Source organism: Xiphophorus maculatus, chromosome 8 (genome assembly GCF_002775205.1).
Source record: "Xiphophorus maculatus strain JP 163 A chromosome 8, X_maculatus-5.0-male, whole genome shotgun sequence".
Lineage (NCBI taxonomy): Eukaryota > Metazoa > Chordata > Actinopteri > Cyprinodontiformes > Poeciliidae > Xiphophorus > Xiphophorus maculatus.
In genome coordinates this window covers 685,216-703,328 of record NC_036450.1, presented here as the reverse complement: position 1 = coordinate 703,328, position 18,113 = coordinate 685,216, and the positions used below count along the sequence as shown (strand labels likewise).

The 18,113-nt window shown below is 53.9% G+C and overlaps 1 protein-coding gene across 3 annotated transcripts; it reads right to left on the bottom strand.

Moving 5' to 3' along the window:
- Positions 1 to 144: 144 nt before the first annotated feature.
- apc (APC, WNT signaling pathway regulator) lies at positions 145 to 17,945 on the bottom strand. 3 transcript variants are annotated; one of them, XM_005813447.2, is made up of 18 exons: positions 17,114 to 17,945; positions 12,441 to 12,596; positions 11,818 to 11,905; positions 11,514 to 11,742; positions 10,485 to 10,593; positions 10,244 to 10,357; positions 10,047 to 10,109; positions 9,925 to 9,975; positions 9,740 to 9,826; positions 9,488 to 9,665; positions 9,212 to 9,412; positions 7,613 to 7,708; positions 7,397 to 7,536; positions 7,234 to 7,311; positions 7,045 to 7,161; positions 6,746 to 6,960; positions 3,848 to 6,671; positions 145 to 2,586 (listed from the first exon to the last, which is right to left on the bottom strand). In XM_005813447.2, exons 2-18 carry the CDS (start codon positions 12,573 to 12,575, stop codon positions 706 to 708), a joined length of 6,606 nt encoding a protein of 2,201 aa, XP_005813504.2. In that variant the 5' UTR covers positions 12,576 to 12,596; positions 17,114 to 17,945; the 3' UTR covers positions 145 to 705. The 3 variants fall into 3 exon arrangements, with proteins under 3 accessions (XP_005813504.2, XP_023194304.1, XP_005813503.2); XM_023338536.1 differs by lacking the exon at positions 17,114 to 17,945 and adding an exon at positions 14,703 to 15,016; XM_005813446.2 differs by lacking the exon at positions 17,114 to 17,945 and adding an exon at positions 13,155 to 13,491.
- Between the last annotated feature and the right edge of the window lie 168 nt (positions 17,946 to 18,113).

Here is an 18,113-nt window from a genome sequence, read left to right as displayed (position 1 = left end):
AAGTAGTATTTTTCCTGTAAGACCAGCAGGTGTTCCCAGGCGGCGCTAAAGGGTCGGGACATTAAAGGGGCGGCGGCGCCGTAGCCGGGTCGTGGCGTTAAAGGGGCGGCGGCCGGGTCACCAGGTGAGAAAAGAGACGCAGGACGCAGCTTGTGTTGAACTTTATTGATCATCTGCAGTGAGTCTCTGCTGCAGCTCAATCGGTTAAATTAGCTGCAGTTTACAGCAATAACTTACGCTTTACAGTGTTACTCGTTTCCATGGCGACAGGACAGGAAGCATCAGGTTCTGAACAAAGCCAGTTTTGTTGGGTACAGGTCCAAAAGGTTCCGATCAGTAGTTTAACTGGACCTGATCGGATCGAAGGTTAGTGGGTTAATCAGACCCGGCCCGAAGGTTCTGGTTCTGGTACCGTACAACATACCGGGCTGTGTTCAGAATCAAACCTTCCAGACGCTACAGCTACCAGAAACATCAATATCATCACCTTCAGGTCGCCATGGGAACGCTGTTCTGAAGGGGTGGGGCCATGCAGGGCAGGGGGCGGAGCTAAGCGCTACAGATCAGTGGTATAAAAACATAGAAAGGTTCCTCTCAGGCAGGTGGGAGGAGCTAATCAAGCAGCAGCAGGATGGGGGCGGAGCCAAAACATTGAATCACTTCCAGTACAGTTCCAGTTCCCAGACATCACTTCCTGTTCCAGACTCACACAGACGTGACAATGTAGGAGCCGCGTTCGCCGCCGCCACCGTCTCCGCCCTTCGGCTCTCGCTTCTTGGTCACGGGGGTGGGGATGAGCGAGGGCCGCGCCGGTGGGGCCGACGTGCCACCGGCAGGCTGCGAGGGAGCGGAGCTTAGCTCGGTGCCGTTCTTCCTGGGGCTGGGCGTATAGTTGAATGGACTGACGCGCGCCGCCACGGCGCCGCTGCGCTGCTGGCTGCGTTGCTGCTGGCGGTCAGGAGGGGGCGGAGCCTGCTCTTCCAGGCTCTCACAGCTCCGCCGAAGGTTGAGGTTGGAAGAGCACGAAGAGGAAGAAGAGGGGATCTTGGAGGGGGCGGGGCTATCGATGACGGGCGGGGCGTTGGCGGCGGTAGGTGAGCGCGCTGAGCAGGCGGACGGCGAGCGCGGGTTGTTAACGGGACAATCCTCCAGGCGGACCCAGACGTCCTCCGACTTGGCAGCCGTCGACTCACCGCCGCTCTTCATCTTCCGCCATGTCCCCTTGGCGTCACTGCGGCCACCGTCTTCACTCCGTCCCTTCTCGCTGGACTCTGAGGACGCCGACAGCACGGAGGAGGAGCTTCCAGTCCGCTTCCAGGTGCCGACGCGCGGCAGCGAGGTCGAGTGTTTCCCGCCGCTCACTCCGGAGCCGCCGCTGCTGGCCTCACGCTTCCAGGTGCCGGTGCGGCTTATACGTGATGAGGTTACTTCCTGCGGGCGTGACGGGCTCTCTGAGTGCGAGCGATGGGTGGCGGGGGGAAGCGGCGTCTCAGGGCTGGACTGCGGCTCCACGGCAGCGGAGGAGGAAGACTCCTCCAACTTCCTCTTCAGCGTGGGGCTCGGAGCTTCCTTGATGAAGGTTGACTGGCGGACCAGCGCTGGCTTCTCTGGCTCCGCCTTCTGCTTCCTGGATGGGGCGGAGCTGACGAGCCGGGAGGCTGATTCGCTCCGGGGGAGGCCGCCGCCTTTCGGCACGGTCTTGGCGGCTCTGGAGGAAGATGATGACGAGGCACTTCCTGGAGAGGCAGTACGCGGCAGCTGAGACAGTTTTCCCGCCTTCTGATTGGCCGGCGCAGAGGTCCGGGAAGGGGTGGAGTCATGAGAGGACCCGCCCCCTCTGTCGGCAGAGTCGGCGCCTCTTGGAGCCTTGGCGGCAGCGGCAGCTCGGGGTTTGCTTCGCCCCCTGGCAGCGGGCTCCGCCCGGGGTTTTCCTGTGATCAGACTGCGGTAGACCTTCTTCCCCCCACGCAGGGCCTTCGCCTCCTCCTCTTCCTCCTCCTCCTTCCTCTTGGCCTCTAGGCTGCTGCGCTCGCCAGGCTTCAGGATGCGGGCGCAGCGCTTGACCTGCAACGCTGCCTCGTCGTCCTCATTGGTCCGGCCGGCCGCCGGCAGGTGGAAAGGCGAGCCTACGGACTTCAGGGACAGGACGGAGTCGGAGTCCGAGGACGGTTGGCGGGACAGGGCCGAGGCGGCGGCGTTCAGGCTGCTAACGATGGAGTTGGCTCCTTCCTGGATGGCCTTCCAGTCGAAGGACTCAGAGTCCGGAGACGGCGGACTGCGGGGCGCCTCCGAGGGCTCCTCCTCCGCCAGGATGTCCTCATCTGCCCTGGCGAAGGGAACAGGGGCGGCGGGCAGCACGGTGGCGGGTGGCGTGGCAGTGGGAGATGTGGCATCGGGTGGTGCAGTGGACTTCTTTTTCTTCTTGGGCATGGCGGAGCTGATGCACTCCTGCAGCAGGTCGTCCTCCGAGTCGATGCTGAGGGAGCTGAGGGACGAGTTCCTGGAAAAACAGACGGGCGTGTCCTCCACGTGAAACGCTTTGGGGGCGTAGCCGCTAGCCGCAGGGGGGCGGGGCTTCGACTCCACCTGCGGAGGACAGAGGGAACCATCAGACATCCTTCAGACTAGCTAAGCCCCAGATCCACTGGTTTTCCTGATAAACTCAACCTTTCTGTAAGGCTTTTGATCACTTTGCCTCAGTGACTGTCTAATTAGTAGAGTAGCTAATGTTTATGTCGCGTCCAGGCAGGCTTAGTGCTAGCTGTACAGGACTGAAGCTGTCCTCACAGCCCCGGCCCGATCTGCTGCATGTCTTCTCCTTCTCCTGTCAGATCACGCTCAGATGGAGGCCACTAGGGCAGAACCCTTTAAAAGGGAAACAATAGCGGCTGTAGCTAGCTGCCTCTCGCCAGGTGAGTCCCTCTAGGAACTGGGCCGGCATGATGGAGGAAGATGGAGACAGGGGGATTCCAAACGGAGGCAGATGTTAACTCCGACCTCCTCACACTGTTGGATGATGAGGAAGACTCCAACCCTCCAGTTTCCTCCCTGGCGATGTGTGCTGACAGGCCGCCTAAAAGCTGAATCAGCACTCTCCCAACCTCAGCAGCAGCTGAACAGCCTTTGGTCTGAAGCTCAGGTTGGTCACCTGGATCTCTGGGAAGGTGTGTCTAAATGCAGCCGGCCTCCTCCCTATACCTACCTAACCCTACCAATCTACCCCTAACCCTCCCTCGCTGTACGGGATCAATGGAGGCTTTGAAGGAACGATGTAAGGGAACGGGCTGTTCCTTCTCAGTGTTCAGTGGACGAGGGCTTGTTGGGAATTAATTCAATTACTAACATAGTGTTTCTCAATGGGGGCAACACTGCCCCCTGGAGGCCGTTTACAGGATGACAGGGGGCCTGGCAGTAATAAGGGGGGGGCTGCAGTTCCTTTGGAACATTAAAGTTTGGCTGCTGTAAGGTCTGCTTACTTTAAGTTGAATGTTTTCTTAAACACGTGTAAAAATAATTTATTTTCACATGGTGGTTTTGTTCTCTGGCTGCAGTCTCAGCTCGCAAGTGGGATTTTGTGATAAACCCGTGTGGCAGCACCGCCGGTGTGCCGATGCCATTAGATCATCACTGGCGCACGCCAAGCTTGGAGTTGGCATGTCAGGGTCCACCGATGCCTGTTGGAGTTAATGCCAGGCTTCAGTCAGCCAAGTAGTGAAGCCCAGCGGAGAGAGGAACAGAATGCTGGGTACTTTGGGTTGCTTAATGTTCCCCTGCTTCTGCACAGGAAGAAACCTGCTGACCCCTCCCAACTTGTCCCTCCTGTCCCAACTTGTCCCTCCTGTCTCACCTGTCCAGCAGCAGGAAGTGCCTCCTCCTCCTCCTCCTCCTCTTCCTCGTGCTGCGGGGGCTGGGCGAACTCCTTGTTGTTGTTCTCCTGGTCGATGTCGCTCAGCGAGCTCAGTGACGGGTTCCTGGAGAAGCAGACGGGCGTGTCGTCCATGGCAAACTTCTGCTTCTCGTCCGCCACCGTCTGATTGGCCGGCAGTTTGGTGCGGGGGAAGATGGCGACTGTCTGCTGCTTCCGCTTCCTGTTTTCCTCCTCCTTGCTCTTTCTGTCCTCACCGTCCTTCTCACCGGCCTCGTCTTCTTCGAAGTCCAGAGAGCTCAGCGAGTCGTTGCGTGAGAAGCAACATGGCGTCCCCTCGATGGGCGTGTAGTGGCGAGGCGAGTCGAAGGCGAATCCCGGCTTGGGTTTGGTGGCTGTCGCTGCGACGACACCATATGGCGCCCGCTGAGGCATGGGCTTCACGGGGGAGGTGGGTTTCTTCTTCATCTGCGGCAGTGTTGGCGGAGACATGGGCGGGGGCGGGGCCTGGCCACTGTCTGGTGTTCTGATTGGTTTGCGGGGCTTGGCTTTGGGCATGGCGGCGCTGATGCACTCGGCCAAGATGTCGTCGCCATTTTCGCCCTCAGGGACCGCCGGCCGGGTTCTGGGGGCCGACGGGGGCGGAGTTGCCTCCTCGTTGGGTGGCGAGTCGATGGTGAGGTCGCTGAGCGACGTGGCGGTGGAGAAGTTGAGCGGCGTTCCCTCCACACAGTAAACACGGGGCACTTCCTCCAGCAATGGTGGCACCTCCTTCCTCTGCGGTGGCGGCGGCCGGCTCTGCGGTGGGAGGAGCTTGTAGACAGGAAGCTGGCTGGGTTTCCGTGGCGCTGCTGGCGGAGGCTTCTTGGGCTTCTGGGAGGACTTGGGCATGGCCATGTTGATGCACGCCACCAGGATCTCGTTGTCATCATCAGATTCGTCCAGAATGGGCTTGAGAGGCACTGGCTTCGTCTCCTCGCCGCCCGCCGCTGCCGCCTCCTTCATCTCGGCCGCAATGTACGGCTCGTCCAGACTGAGCGCGCTCAGACTGGAGGCACGGGAAAAGCCGTGCGGTGTGCTCTCCGTAGCAAAGTGTAGCAGCACGTCCCCCTCCTCCTCCTTCTTGGCGCCCTGCGTCGGCGCATCGCCCTGGGCGGGCGGCGGCGGAGTCTTGGCGCGACTGGGCGGCATGGTCTGACCCGGGCTGTCAGGCAAGTCGCTGGGACTCACCACGCCGCTCGGCTCGCTGCTGCACGGCTCGCTGGAGCGCACCGAGCTGGCGATGGACGACGTGGAGAAGCTGTCCAGCGAGCTGACCGACGTGCAGCGGCTGAACATCAGTGGTGTCTCCTGCGCGTACGGCGGCTCTGGGGGGCTTTTGGGGGTCCTGGCGCCTGACGATGAGGTCACGTGGTGGTGATGGTGATGATGGTGGCCGTGGTGGTGGTGGTGGCCCCTTCGTCCTCTTGTGGATGGCACGGCCGACGTCTGACTCTCGGCCTCCTTCTGCTGCCGTTGCTGCTGCTCCTGAGCGTCTTTCTCGCTGACAGGAAGTGTCGGGTAGTCGTTGCCGCTGCCTTTACTCTTCCTCACAACATCAGCATCCTCATCTTCCTCAGAGGACAGAGAGGACAGGGGGCTACCCCTGGAGAAGCAGATGGGCGTATCCTCCACATAGTAAATCTGCGTTGACTCCTGGTTGCTCTTGACCTCAGAGTGCGCGGTGGCTGGCAGGTTGCGGAGCTTGTTGGTGGAGGAGGAAGTGGGAGGAGCTAGGGAGGGGATGGCAGTCTCTTTGCGCGCCGACTCATCTCCATACTTCAGGCTATAATCGATCGGCTGCTCTGGTACGGCGTCACCACCATAGGAGGATGTTGCAGAGACGACGACGTAACGTGGCGGCTGCCCTGCCGCCATGCGGCCGCCACTCTGTCCAGCTTCGCTGCTGTTGCCACGGCGCAGCCGGGTGTCCTGCTCGCCGTCCTGGCTCGGACTCTGCCGTCCCGAGTTCAGCTGCTCGTCTGAGTACTTCAGGCTGTAATTGATGGGCGTGTCCAGCTCGGCGCCATCATCGTCTGCCATGTGGTTGGCGCTGCGTATCTTGTGTGCCAGGTCCGCCGGGTACTTCCTGTAGACACAGCACTTGTTGGCGGCGCTCTCGTCAGAGGAGTAGAAGACGTCGGAGGACGGTTTGGTCTTGCCGCGGTTGCCGTAGCCATCAGTGCTGGTCACGCTGTTGAGGCTATCACTGGAGGCGCGCACGCTGGGCGGGAACGCCGGCCGTGCGTATGCCACCTCCTCGCTTGCTCTCTTCACTCCCTCGCTGCCTTTCGGGCTGGACAGCACCGGCGTGTTGGTGTAGGAGCGTGTGGTGCTGCTTCCAGCGCCGTTGCAGCTCCGCCCCTTTCTGTTGGCGGCTTTGGGGCTCAGGTTGTCGATGTTATCGAAGGTCTCTGACAGCTGCTGGGCGTCCAGCTCCTCAAACAGCGCTTTCTGTTTGCGGGCGTGGAGCGATGGTGCGCCGGCGCCGGGCGACACCACACTGGCGTCCTTGTAGCGTGCGGGGCGGTTGGCCATTAGGTTGCGCAAGGCGGCGGCGCTGCCCATGGCGATCATCTTGTGGCGGGAATGGATGAGATTGCGCAGCATGCCCACGGCCCCCAGCTCCCACAGCGTCTCCTGGTCGCGGGCATCCCGCGCCGATAGGTTCCACAGCGTGCCGCAGGCGTTGGACACGATGGTCAGGCTGTGCGACTTCAGGTGCTGCAGCAGAGTCGGCAGGCAGCCGTGCTCCCGCAGGATCTGCCTGCAAGACGAGACACAGGGATTCAGCACGCCTCCTGCCACAGTGCCCCGCCTCCTCAGGAGCACCGGGGTTACCTGTGCGCCTCGTTGGTGGCGATGAGGCTGGAGACGTTGCGCAGGATCCCTCCGCCGCTCTCGATGATGGCGAGAGTGTTGGTGTGGCTGCGGTGCGTGAGCGTTCCCACCAGGAAGGCCAGAGCGCCGTCCACAGCGCAGATGTCCGCCTTGTTCTCCGTGCAGTGGGCCGACAGGTTCCAGAGCGCGCTCAGTACGGACTTCAGCGTCGACTCCTGCAACACCAGGAAGAGTGATGAGAAGAGGCAGACGGAGCATGCTCAGTAGAGCTCTGGAATCAGGTGAGCATCTGTTTGTACCTTCTGCACTTCAAGAGCACAGCCCATCAGCGCTCGCACGCTGCCGACCTCACGCAACGTCTTCTTGCTGTTGACATCAGCGCGCCACGACAAGTTCCTCAGGACACTGGCTATCACCTGGAACAGCAAGATACTGTCTATCTCTCGGAGCAGCGGGCCCTATCTACCTCCTGGAGCAGCTGAACGTACCTGCTGCAGGTCTTCGCTCTCAGACTTGAGCTGGGCCACCATGGCTCTCATGCAGCCCTTCATGGAGCACAGCGTGGCCTGATAGGAAACGGCAGCACATCATTGGCTGCTCAGGGACAATAAAGGCGGTTCTATTGTGTTCTACGGAGGACCCTGCTGTCACCTTATTGGCCACGTCTCCGAAGGTGAGGTTGGTGAGCGCCATGCCAGCATATCGCCTCAAGGTGACGCTGTAGTGGTCGCTGCTCAGCCCAAACATCTCACAGTCCACCTGCAGCAGCTCCGCCACCGCCTGGAGACCTCCTGCAGGGACACAGAACCGGGTCAGAACCAATTCAGAACCGGGTTTGAACCCGGTCAGAACCAGGTTAGAACCCACCCAGCTCATTCATGGCATGGCGGTGCTCCTCGTCGAAGGACAGCTTCATGAGAACGCAGACGGCTGGGCAGATCTGATGCTCTACAGGAGACGGCACTGCAAAGACATCACACATCAGGACACGAATATGCTACGCAGCCCTATGCTACGCAGCCCTATGCTACGCAGCGCTATCCTATGCAGCGCTATGCTACACAGCGCTATGCTACTCTGAGCTATGCTACGCAGCACTTTGATACACTGAGCTATGCTATGCAGCGCTATGCTATGCAGCCCTATGCTACGCAGCCCTATGCTACGCAGCGCTATGATATGCAGCGCTTTGCTACTCTGAGCTATGCTACTCTGAGCTATTCTACGCAGCACTATGCAGCGCTTTGCTACTCTGAGCTATGCTACACTGAGTTATGCTACTCTGAGCTATGCTACTCTGAGCTATGCTACGCAGCCCTATGCTACGCAGCCCTATGCTACGCAGCTCTATGCTACGCAGCCCTATGCTACGCAGCCCTATGCTACACAGCGCTATCCTATGCAGCGCTATGCTACGCAGCGCTTTGCTACTCTGAGCTATGCAACTCTGAGCTATGCTACGCAGCGCTATGCTACTCTGAGCTATGCTACGCAGCACTATGCTACACTGAGCTATGCTATGCAGCGCTTTGCTACTCTGAGCTATGCTACACTGAGCTATGCTACTCTGAGCTATTCTACGCAGCGCTATGCAGCGCTTTGCTACTCTGAGCTATGCTACTCTGAGCTATGCTACACAGCGCTATGCTACTCTGAGCTATGCTACGCAGCACTTTGCTACACTGAGCTATGCTATGCAGCCCCATGCTACGCAGCCCTATGCTACGCAGCGCTATGCTATGCAGCGCTTTGCTACTCTGAGCTATGCTACTCCGAGCTATTCTACGCAGCGCTATGCAGCGCTTTGCTACTCTGAGCTATGCTACTCTGAGCTATGCTACTCTGAGCTATGCTACGCAGCACTATGCTACACTGAGCTATGCTATGCAGCGCTATGCTATGCAGCGCTTTGCTACACTGAGCTATGCTACGCAGCACTATGCTACACTGAGCTATGCTATGCAGCGCTATGCTACTCTGCACTATGCTACGCTGAGCTATGCTAAGCAGTGCTATGCTACTCTGCGCTATGCTACACTGAGCTATGCTACACAGCGCTATGCTACTCTGAGCTATGCTACGCAGCACTATGCTACACTGAGCTTTGCTACACAGCGCTATGCGGAGAGATGCTACGCTACGATATGCTGCAGTGCTCTATGCCAGCGGTGGGCCATCCTGGTCCTCGAGGTCTCTTGTCCTGCAAATCTTAGATGTCTCTCAGGTTCAACACGCTTCAATCAAATAGCTGAATAATTTCCTAGGAACACTCAGGTTCTCCAGAGTCCTTCTACTGACCTCATTATTTGACTCAGGTGTGCTGAAGTAGAGATGTATCTAAAAGTTGCAGGAGATTGGCCCTCCAGACCTGGAGTTGCCCACCCCTGCTCTATGCACATGACCAGCTGCCTCGCTGTGCTGCACTATGCTACACGGTGCGGCACCTGGTCATGTCACCGGACTCACTGGGGTTGTCCTCCTGGTCGACGCCCCTCTCGTGGCTCTCCTGCCAGCTCCAGCACGCCTCGCAGTAATGGCGGACCTGCTCCAGCAAGTGCAGAACCCGGATCTCGCGTCGCCCTCGCTTGTCGTCTGGCTGGCTGTGGACGATGTTGTGCAGAGCGGCAGACGCCCGCGCTCGTGCCTCCTTGCTTCCGCGAGAGTTACCTAGGCGACCAAACAGGCGTGAACACCGACGGCGGAGTCTGCACAAGGTCGGAGGCTGTGGGTTGCGGTGGTTACCTAGCAACAGGGAGTCCTTGTCGTTGCCGTGCAGCAGCTGGATGAGCAGCGGCAGGCAGCCAGACTGGCGCATGGCGATGCAGGAGTCCTGCGAGCTGGACATGGCCAGCAGCGTGCGCGACATGTCGTCCTTGTCATGAGTCCCCAGCATGGACAGCAGGCTGTACACCATCTCCACCTGCAGGGGGCGACACAGAGCCTAGTCTCGCTCGGCCCTTCACACACCTGTGCTGTGCACACACATACACTCACCTTTGTTCCAAGGTGGCTGGTGATTCGTCGAGGCACTGAGTAGCTCGTCTCATTAGCAGACTCCTGGTCCAATCGGCTGCTGGAGCTCTGGAAGAGGAAACCAGGAAGTAAACATGGTGGAGGAACAAACAATTAACCAATCAGAGGTTACTAATGTAGTAGTAACCTCTGAATTGCATTCTCACCTGAGCTACAGCCAATCCACCACTATCCCCTGCACTCTGAGCGCCCTCCACCTGCAGAGAGGCCATGTTGGTCAGCTAACAGGTGACTGCTACACAGTTGAGCAAGCAACAGATGAGCTTACCTGCAGTCGGGTGCCCAGCTTCACGATGTCTTTCTCTATCTGCTGAATACGAGACACACGAGCCTGAAAACACGCACACACACACACACACACACACACACACACACACACACACACACACACAGAGAGCTCATGAGATGAGTCTGAACCAACACTGTCCCACGTCGTCCAGCTGACCTCCAGGTGACCTGTCCTACCTGAGCTCTCCTCTCCATCTCCTGACAGGACCCCAGCTGCTCCTCCATGGCTGAGCGGATCTGGCGAGCCTCGAACTCCAGCTGACGGCGACTCATGTCTGTCTGCAGCGTGAACTGGTACGGACAGACGCTCATCACTACTACATCTCCCAGCATGCTCTGTGCTCATCACTACTACATCTCCCAGCATGCTCTGTGCTCATCACTACTACATCTCCCTGCATGCACTGGGACTGCTTACGTTCTCGGTGAGCGGCAGGCTGTCGATCCTCTTGGTGAGGTTCTGGAGCTGAGCGTAGTACCAGTCCTTCTCTTTCTCCTCCTTCTCCAGCTCAGCCAATAGGAGGGACCTGAGGAGAGCCAGCAGCCAATCACAGGAGAGTCAGAGTACATTACCCTCGGTACCTGACCAAGAACCCTTGGTACCTGACCCAGAACCCACTGTACCTGACCAAGAACCCTCGGTACCTGACCCAGAACCCTTGGTACCTGACCCAGAACCCTTTGTGCTGACCCAGAACCCACTGTACCTGACCAAGAACCCTCGGTACCTGACCCAGAACCCTTGGTACCTGACCCAGTACCCTCTGTACCTGACCAAGAGCCCTCGGTACCTGACCCAGAACCCTTTGTGCTGACCCAGAACTCTCGGTACTGACCCACCACCCTCGGGTTCGGTACTAACCGTTGCTGGTCAGGCCATAGCTCTGGTTTCTGTGGGTCCGTTTGCTTCTGCTTTGCCTCGGGTTCTGATCAGACGGGCTCAGTGACCGACTCTGTCCATCCGGATTAAATACTCTGTTCTTAGGCGCCGCCATATTTGTTCTGTTTCTACTTGTGTAGGTTTAACCCTCTCCACCTCAGTTTTCTTCTCTGTCCTGTCCTCAGTCTCACCCGGCTGGACTTCTCCGCCTCAGTTTTCGGTTCTTCGTCTCCTCGTCTTGCCCGCTGTGTGTTTTCCTAGTTAACTGCTTGTTACAAAGTTTAGCGGTCGGTTGGAGAAGGTTAGAACGTATTACCTGGTACGGCTAAACACGCGCTGCCATTGGTTGTTGTTTTTTTTACCACTACCGTATTGACTGTAAAAGCGCCGCCTCTAAAACAGAAAGCTCTCAACAAGGTTCTAACTGTTTTTTTCATTATCTATTATCTAGAAGAATTGGTTTGATTCAGGGTTACAATTCAGTTCATCTGATAACAGGAGCCTTCTGTAAAGAGAGTAGTGTGTAGTAGTCAGTAGTAGTGTGTAGTAGTGTGAAGTAGTCAGTACTTCTCCTTCTCCAGCTCCTCCAGGCAGCGGTCGTGGCCTTCTCTCCCCGCAGTCGGAGCTCCTCTCCTGGGGAAGGCGGCCGGGTTCGGCCCCTGGGCCCCGGGCCCCCCAGATCCCCCGGAGGCTCCCGCCATCGTTCCAGAGGAAGAGGAGGCAGAGCTGGAGGACGACGAAGGAGGTGGAGGAGCCCTGGTTCTGGTCCTGAAGCCGGCCGGGTCCAAACTCATCTCTGAGGGAAGAACCCGGTGAGGGAGCTGTCGGGACCAGAACCAGGCCCGCAGCAGCCCGACCCAGTTCTCCTCACCTTTCAGTCGCTCTATGAGCTCCAGCTGGGAGCCGGACGCCTCTCCGGACTCTTCTTCTATGGTGCCCTGCAGCTGCTTCAGCACTTCCTGTTGGACACAAAGAGCAGCGTTCCTTGACTGGCTGGGAATCCCAGACAGGAAGTGACAGGAAGTGGGGCCGAGGCAGGAGGCGGGGCTAACCACAATCAGCCAGCAGCGCTCAGACAGAACCATCACACACACTGGGATAATAACACACACCCTAACACAGCAGCAAACAGGAAACAGGAAGTCAGAGTTCCCATAGACAGGAAGGACGAAACAACAAGGAGCCAGAGACTAGAACCACAGAGAGATGAACCGGGTCGACCCAGACCAGGTCAGAACCAGGAACCAGACCCAGAGGAACACAGCAAGGAAAAGAAAAGACACAGACAGAGCGCTCACTCTGGCTGATTTTTCTATCCCTTCCAAAGAGCCACACACAAAGAGACATCCCACTCTAAACAAAAAGCTCTTTCTAACAGCGCAGCGCGTGATTGGCCGAAAACAGCTCAGGACTATCCTGGGGTAAGAGAGAGAGAGGGCGAGAGAGAGAGAGAGAGAGAGAGAGAGAGAGACAGAGACCCCCGCCCCCTCCTACCTTCATGTTGGACGCCTCCGTCTCCAGCTTGGTCAGGTGGTTGGAGTTGTCCTGCAGCTCCTGTCTCAGGTTGGAGTTCTCCATCTTCAGCACCTCCACCTGCCTCAGCAGCTGGTCATAGGACGCCGCCGCCATGATGGACGCTCCGCCTCAGACCTAAGCCGCACAGGTCAAAGGTCAACCCACAGCTGTTAGACATTAGTTCAACATCTTCACTTGGAAAAAACTGGCTTTTATTTTGAAGGATTTGCTAACTAGAACCAGTGACCGCGGTAACAAGAGGTTACCGTGGTAACGAGGTAGTTCATGTGTCCTCTGAATGATGCTCTGCAGCGGATCTGGTTCTGGGTCATAACCAGAACCTGCAGCAGAACCGGGTCTCTACAGAAAGTTCTGGATAGTTCTGATTCCTACACACTGACATCAGAACCAGAACCTATCACCGGATCAATACTGATGATGTCACGGCTCTGATCAATAGGAACTGATTCTCCACCCCCCCAGCAGGCGGCCATTTTCCTCCCTCCATCATCTAAACCCCCCCGCCCCGTTTCCATCAGGGAGCATCAATGAATGAATGAATGAATGAATGAATGAATTAGAGCTGCAGACAGACCCCCCCCCTCCCTCCCACATCCCCCGGAGAACAATGAACCCCCCAGCAGATGGAGGGATGGAGGACGGAGGATAAAGAAAGAGAAAATGGCAGCTCACCCCATCGCTGTCGCCTCCATCAGCCTCCGTCTCCGACTGGAGCGGGTCAGCTGATCGGCCGGCAGCCAATCAGGAGCCAGCCTGACAGAGGCAGAGAGGGAGGGGGAGCACAGCACCCCCCTCCTCCCAGAATGCTCTGCTGCAGCACTGCAGGCTTGACTGACCGGGTTACACACACAGGACCAGAACCAGCTGAACCAGAACCAGTCCAGAACCTGAACCACTAGAACCAGAACCAGCTGACATCATGTCCAGTGACCTCTGACTAGGCCTGTCACGATAAACGATAAATCAATTAATCAATTAATCGTACGATAAATTAAAACTATCGACGTCATTTCAATTATCGGCATTATCGTCTCTTCCAGCCTTTTTCTCTTTCTGTTGATGACACTGAATGAAAAAAGGCTCAACTCCGGTGCTCTCCACTGACCTCTGACCTCATTTCCTCAGTGTAAAGCCCAGCGCAGACGACACGATCTTAGAGCTGTCGGCCGATTGTCGGCCCATTTTTAAAACCTGACAGATCACACATTAGCCGACAGAAATCCTAGGTATAACGGTTCGATCGGTTCGGTCCTGCCCTGTGGTGTCCAACAATGGGCACAAAATAATGGCTACAAGTTCAGTGAACTAATTTTAAAACCAGGCATTAATCAAAGCTTTACTACAATCTACCTGCAATGCATGTGGCTAGTGTCAGCGTAAAGTCCTGACTGAATGAAAATCATTAGAACCTATTTATGTCACGTTAACGAAGAACAGCTGAAAAGTTACCGGGTTTATCAACTGCGGTAGCAATTTAGCTCCAACTCCTCCTCTTGTCATTTCTATATTCTTTGCATGTTGAATAAACATTAATGTTGTTTCCACATATCATCTGGGTTGCCCCGTGTCAGCTGTTTGGGATTCCCTGAAGTAATTTCCCCTCAGAAAGCATAGAGGGAATCCAGGCTTTCTGATTGGCTACCTGTCACATTCAACAGGAAGCGTTAAGATCCTAGTCGGGGAAAAACCTAATTTGGATCGGAGCGGCAACGACCGCAACACACCATAAACTACAGGATGATCGGTTACCAAATCGTAAGCAACGGCCGATGTTCTACGATTGTCATAAGGAGAAAAATAGGAGCAAAAAATCATGTAGTGTGAACTATTGCATCAGGTAGTCGATGTTCCCATCTTCTCTATTTAAATCTAATTATTACTGAAGGGCAACATAATATACAGACTTCATAATCTTTTGGTTGAATGCAGTATTTATTTACACTTTGGCTTTATGTTTAGTTTTTTTTCAAGTACATTTTTTGTTAATGGAGACTGAGAATCCATTTTGTTTTTGGTTGTTTTGTTTATTTTGTTATCAGCTCCAGTGTTAAATATTCTTTTGAAAATAAAGTGTATCTATCTTTGGCAGGAAATCACATCATTATTACATCATTTCCATTATATCAGTGTAAAAAGGTCTTCAGACAATATTATCGTTTATCGCAATAATTTTTGAGACAATTAATCGCTCAGCAAAATTTGCTATCGTGACAGGCCTACCTCTGACCTCCAGCCAGTGGGCTTCTTCGTGGGCTGTCCAGTAGGCCGAGCAGATCGGTTCTGATGGGCGACCCGGTAGTAGACCTCCATTAGATTATACAGATTATTAATTAGGTTATTAAATCCTCTCAGCGTTTCCATCAGGAACACAGTTCTGACTTTAATCTCTTCATTTCTATAGAACACAATGATGGCTGATCAACCCAACAGAACCGGAACCAGAACAGAACCAACCCATGTCCTGATTCAAAACAATCAAGCCCTAATCAGGCCTGTCATGATAACAAATCTTGCTGAGCAATTAATTTTCTCAAAAATTATTGCAATAAATCATAATATTGTTTGAAGACGTTTTTAAACTGATGTAATGTAATGACATAATAATGCAAGCGTCCTGAAAAATAGCTCTACTTTATTTTGAAAAGAACACTAAGCACTGGAACTGGTAAACAAAATAAACTAATCAACCAAAAACCAAAATAAAATGGACTCTCAGTCTCCATTAACAAAAAAAACCTCATGAATTAAAACTAAACAACATAAAACCAAATGGAAATAAAAACTACATTCAACAAAAAGAGGGCAGATTATGAAGTTTGTAAACTATATTGCCTTTCAATAATCATTAGATTTAGACAGAGATATCCGACTACCTGATGCTTTATTCAACCTCAGGAAGTGAGGAAGGGAGGGTCAGCGGAGAGCACCAGTGTCAGCAACGGCAGGAAGAAACGATAAAGCCGATAAATTAAAACATGGGGTCGATCATTTTAATTTTTCATGCGATTAATTGATTTGTTAATGGACCTTACCAAGCTCCGCCCACAACCGACCCACATGACCGCAAGTCTCACAAACAAAGCCTGGTTGTTTCTAGGTAACATGACTGATTAGTGCGTCATTTCTAGCAGATTTTCACAATATATCAGCTACTAAATGGACAGAGGAACTAACAAGTTCATGTCATCAACTGGGAGGAGGTTACTGGTTTCTCAGTCACAAGCTGGTTGCAAACCTGAGGCCAGCAGGTGTCAGTCAGTTATGGTAGATCTGAACTTTGACCTCAATATGAGAAGCTACAGACTGATAGGAGGAACCAAAGAGCTCTGTAAAGGTAAAGGCAAATCATTTGTTGTTTTAACAAACAAATGGCTTCTACCGCGGTAATTATGTGAAATTAAATGAATTATATCCCGACTTCAGAAGATTTGCCTTTACCTTTATACCTTTTACCTTTACATGAACTTGTTAGTTCCTCTGTCCATGTAGTAGCTGATATATTGTGAAAATCTGCTAGAAATGATGCACTAATCAGTCATGATTACCTAGAAACAACCAGGCTTTGTTTGTGAGACTTGCGGTCACGTGGGTCGGTTGTGGGCGGAGCTTGGTAAGGTCCATCGCCACAGGCCTAACCTGGAACAGACGGCCGCTAAGGACCCAATCAGAACAAAGTTCTGCCCTGAGCTGGGCGGGGCTACTGAGAGGAGGGCGGAGTTAGCATAGTCCAATGAAAACCTCCCAATGGTCGGCCATGTTGCAAATGACAAATATGTCATGCAAAACTGCACCGAATTATTTTCCTGCTGATTTCGATGTAAATGTTTTTCCATGGTAACAGCGTTTCTTAGCATATTGAATATTTATTTTTAAATTGCCATGTTTTTGCTCAGGTCCCTCTTGAAAATGAGATCTAGATCTCAACGGGGTTAAATAAAGGAATATGAAATCAGACTAAACTGTCCTCAGACGGTCCATTCAATGGTCCCGGGTTCGATTCCCAACCGCTTCCTGTCCAACTACTACATAATAAAAGCCTCCACATCCACCGGAAGCACCGTGCTGCAGATTCACGTTATTAATGGGTCACATGACTACTGAGCAGGCAGCTGATTGGCTGATGGCTCATCCCTAGAGGCAACATCAGCTGTACTACGGCAGTACTACAGCAGCTACACAGCAGTACTATAGCAGCTAGGTAACAGTACTACAGCAGTACTATAGCCGTACTACAGAAGTACTACAGCAGTGAAATACATAACAGTACTAGACTAGTACTATATATAACAGTGCTACAACAGTACTACAGCCGTATCTCAACAATTAAATATATAAGAGTTCTAAAGCAGTACTACAGCAGTCCTCTGATACTACACTGCAGCAGTACTACAGTAGTACTACAGCAGTACTACTGTGTAGCTTTAGCTCCTGCTAACACCGCATCGACTCATTCCAGGTTTTTCCCGGAACCAGCGCTCAAAAATCCGCCTCCTCTACTTGCAGGAAACTCCGGATCCTGTCAGCAGGTCCTGGTGGACCGGGACCTGTCCCGGACCGTCCTCGCTTCGGTCCAAACGCCGGTCCGGAACCAAAACAAGAGGCCAGCTAGCAGCTAGGCTAACAGCTCCTACCTTCTCGGTGATCGGGGCTTCAGGCGGCGGACAGACTCAACCAGCCGGGGAACGGGCCGTCAGAGCCGGTTCGGGGAGTTCATGAATCCGGTTCGGACGGGATAAACGGGGTTCAACAAAGTCCCGAAAAATTCTACCGAACCCGCCTGGTTGAGGAGCCGCAGCGGCTGCTGTGCTCCGCCATCTTGTTTCTGTGTGTGAGGGGACGGGACGGGTTACTATAGCAGTGAGGACCGGCTGCGTCCTGCCGGTCCGCACTGCTGCCGTAGGACCTGTGCGTGTTGCTGACCTTTCTGTGATAAAATGGACCTGGTTCCGACCGGTAGCAGAATCGAACCAGCGTTGCTGTGTGGTGGGATTCATTTTCTGAGCAGATTATAATCTGCAGGAACAGAACTACATCCGGCCTCCTTCCCCACACAGACTCAGGTACTCCTCCAGAAATAAACCCTGTTCATTAATAAATGTGACCTCTGACCTCTTGCTGATGATGGCGACAGCTCTTGGGTTCTTCCCAGGTTGACATGACCTCTGACCCTGCACCACCTTCTGCTCTCAGGTTCCTTCTACTGCTGTCATTTAGAAATCAGTAGTGGTTCCAACTTATTAAGTAGATACTTTCTGGTTCCTTCCAGAACTTTTTGTTATGATCTTGCTGCGGTTTGGACCAGAACCGGGCCAGCTGCTTGTGCCCTATATGACTCTAGTCTCTGTCAACTTGTTTTGTGTGGAAAAGCATTTTACTCTTAAAGTGAAACCTCATGTCTGAATGAGAGTAAAGGTGAAATAAATAAAATCTGGAGCTTTATTGATAAATTAATATAATAATATGGAGTGAAAATAGTCTCAAAATACCTGTGTGTGTGTAATTCTGGATTTATAATCCATAAGTAACTTTGGATGGTTGTATCTGTGAAACATGATTTGTAAACCCTAAAAAAAATTGTGCGTAACTCAGTTTACTTGTAAATATGTGGTAAAATGCACAAATATAAAAAGT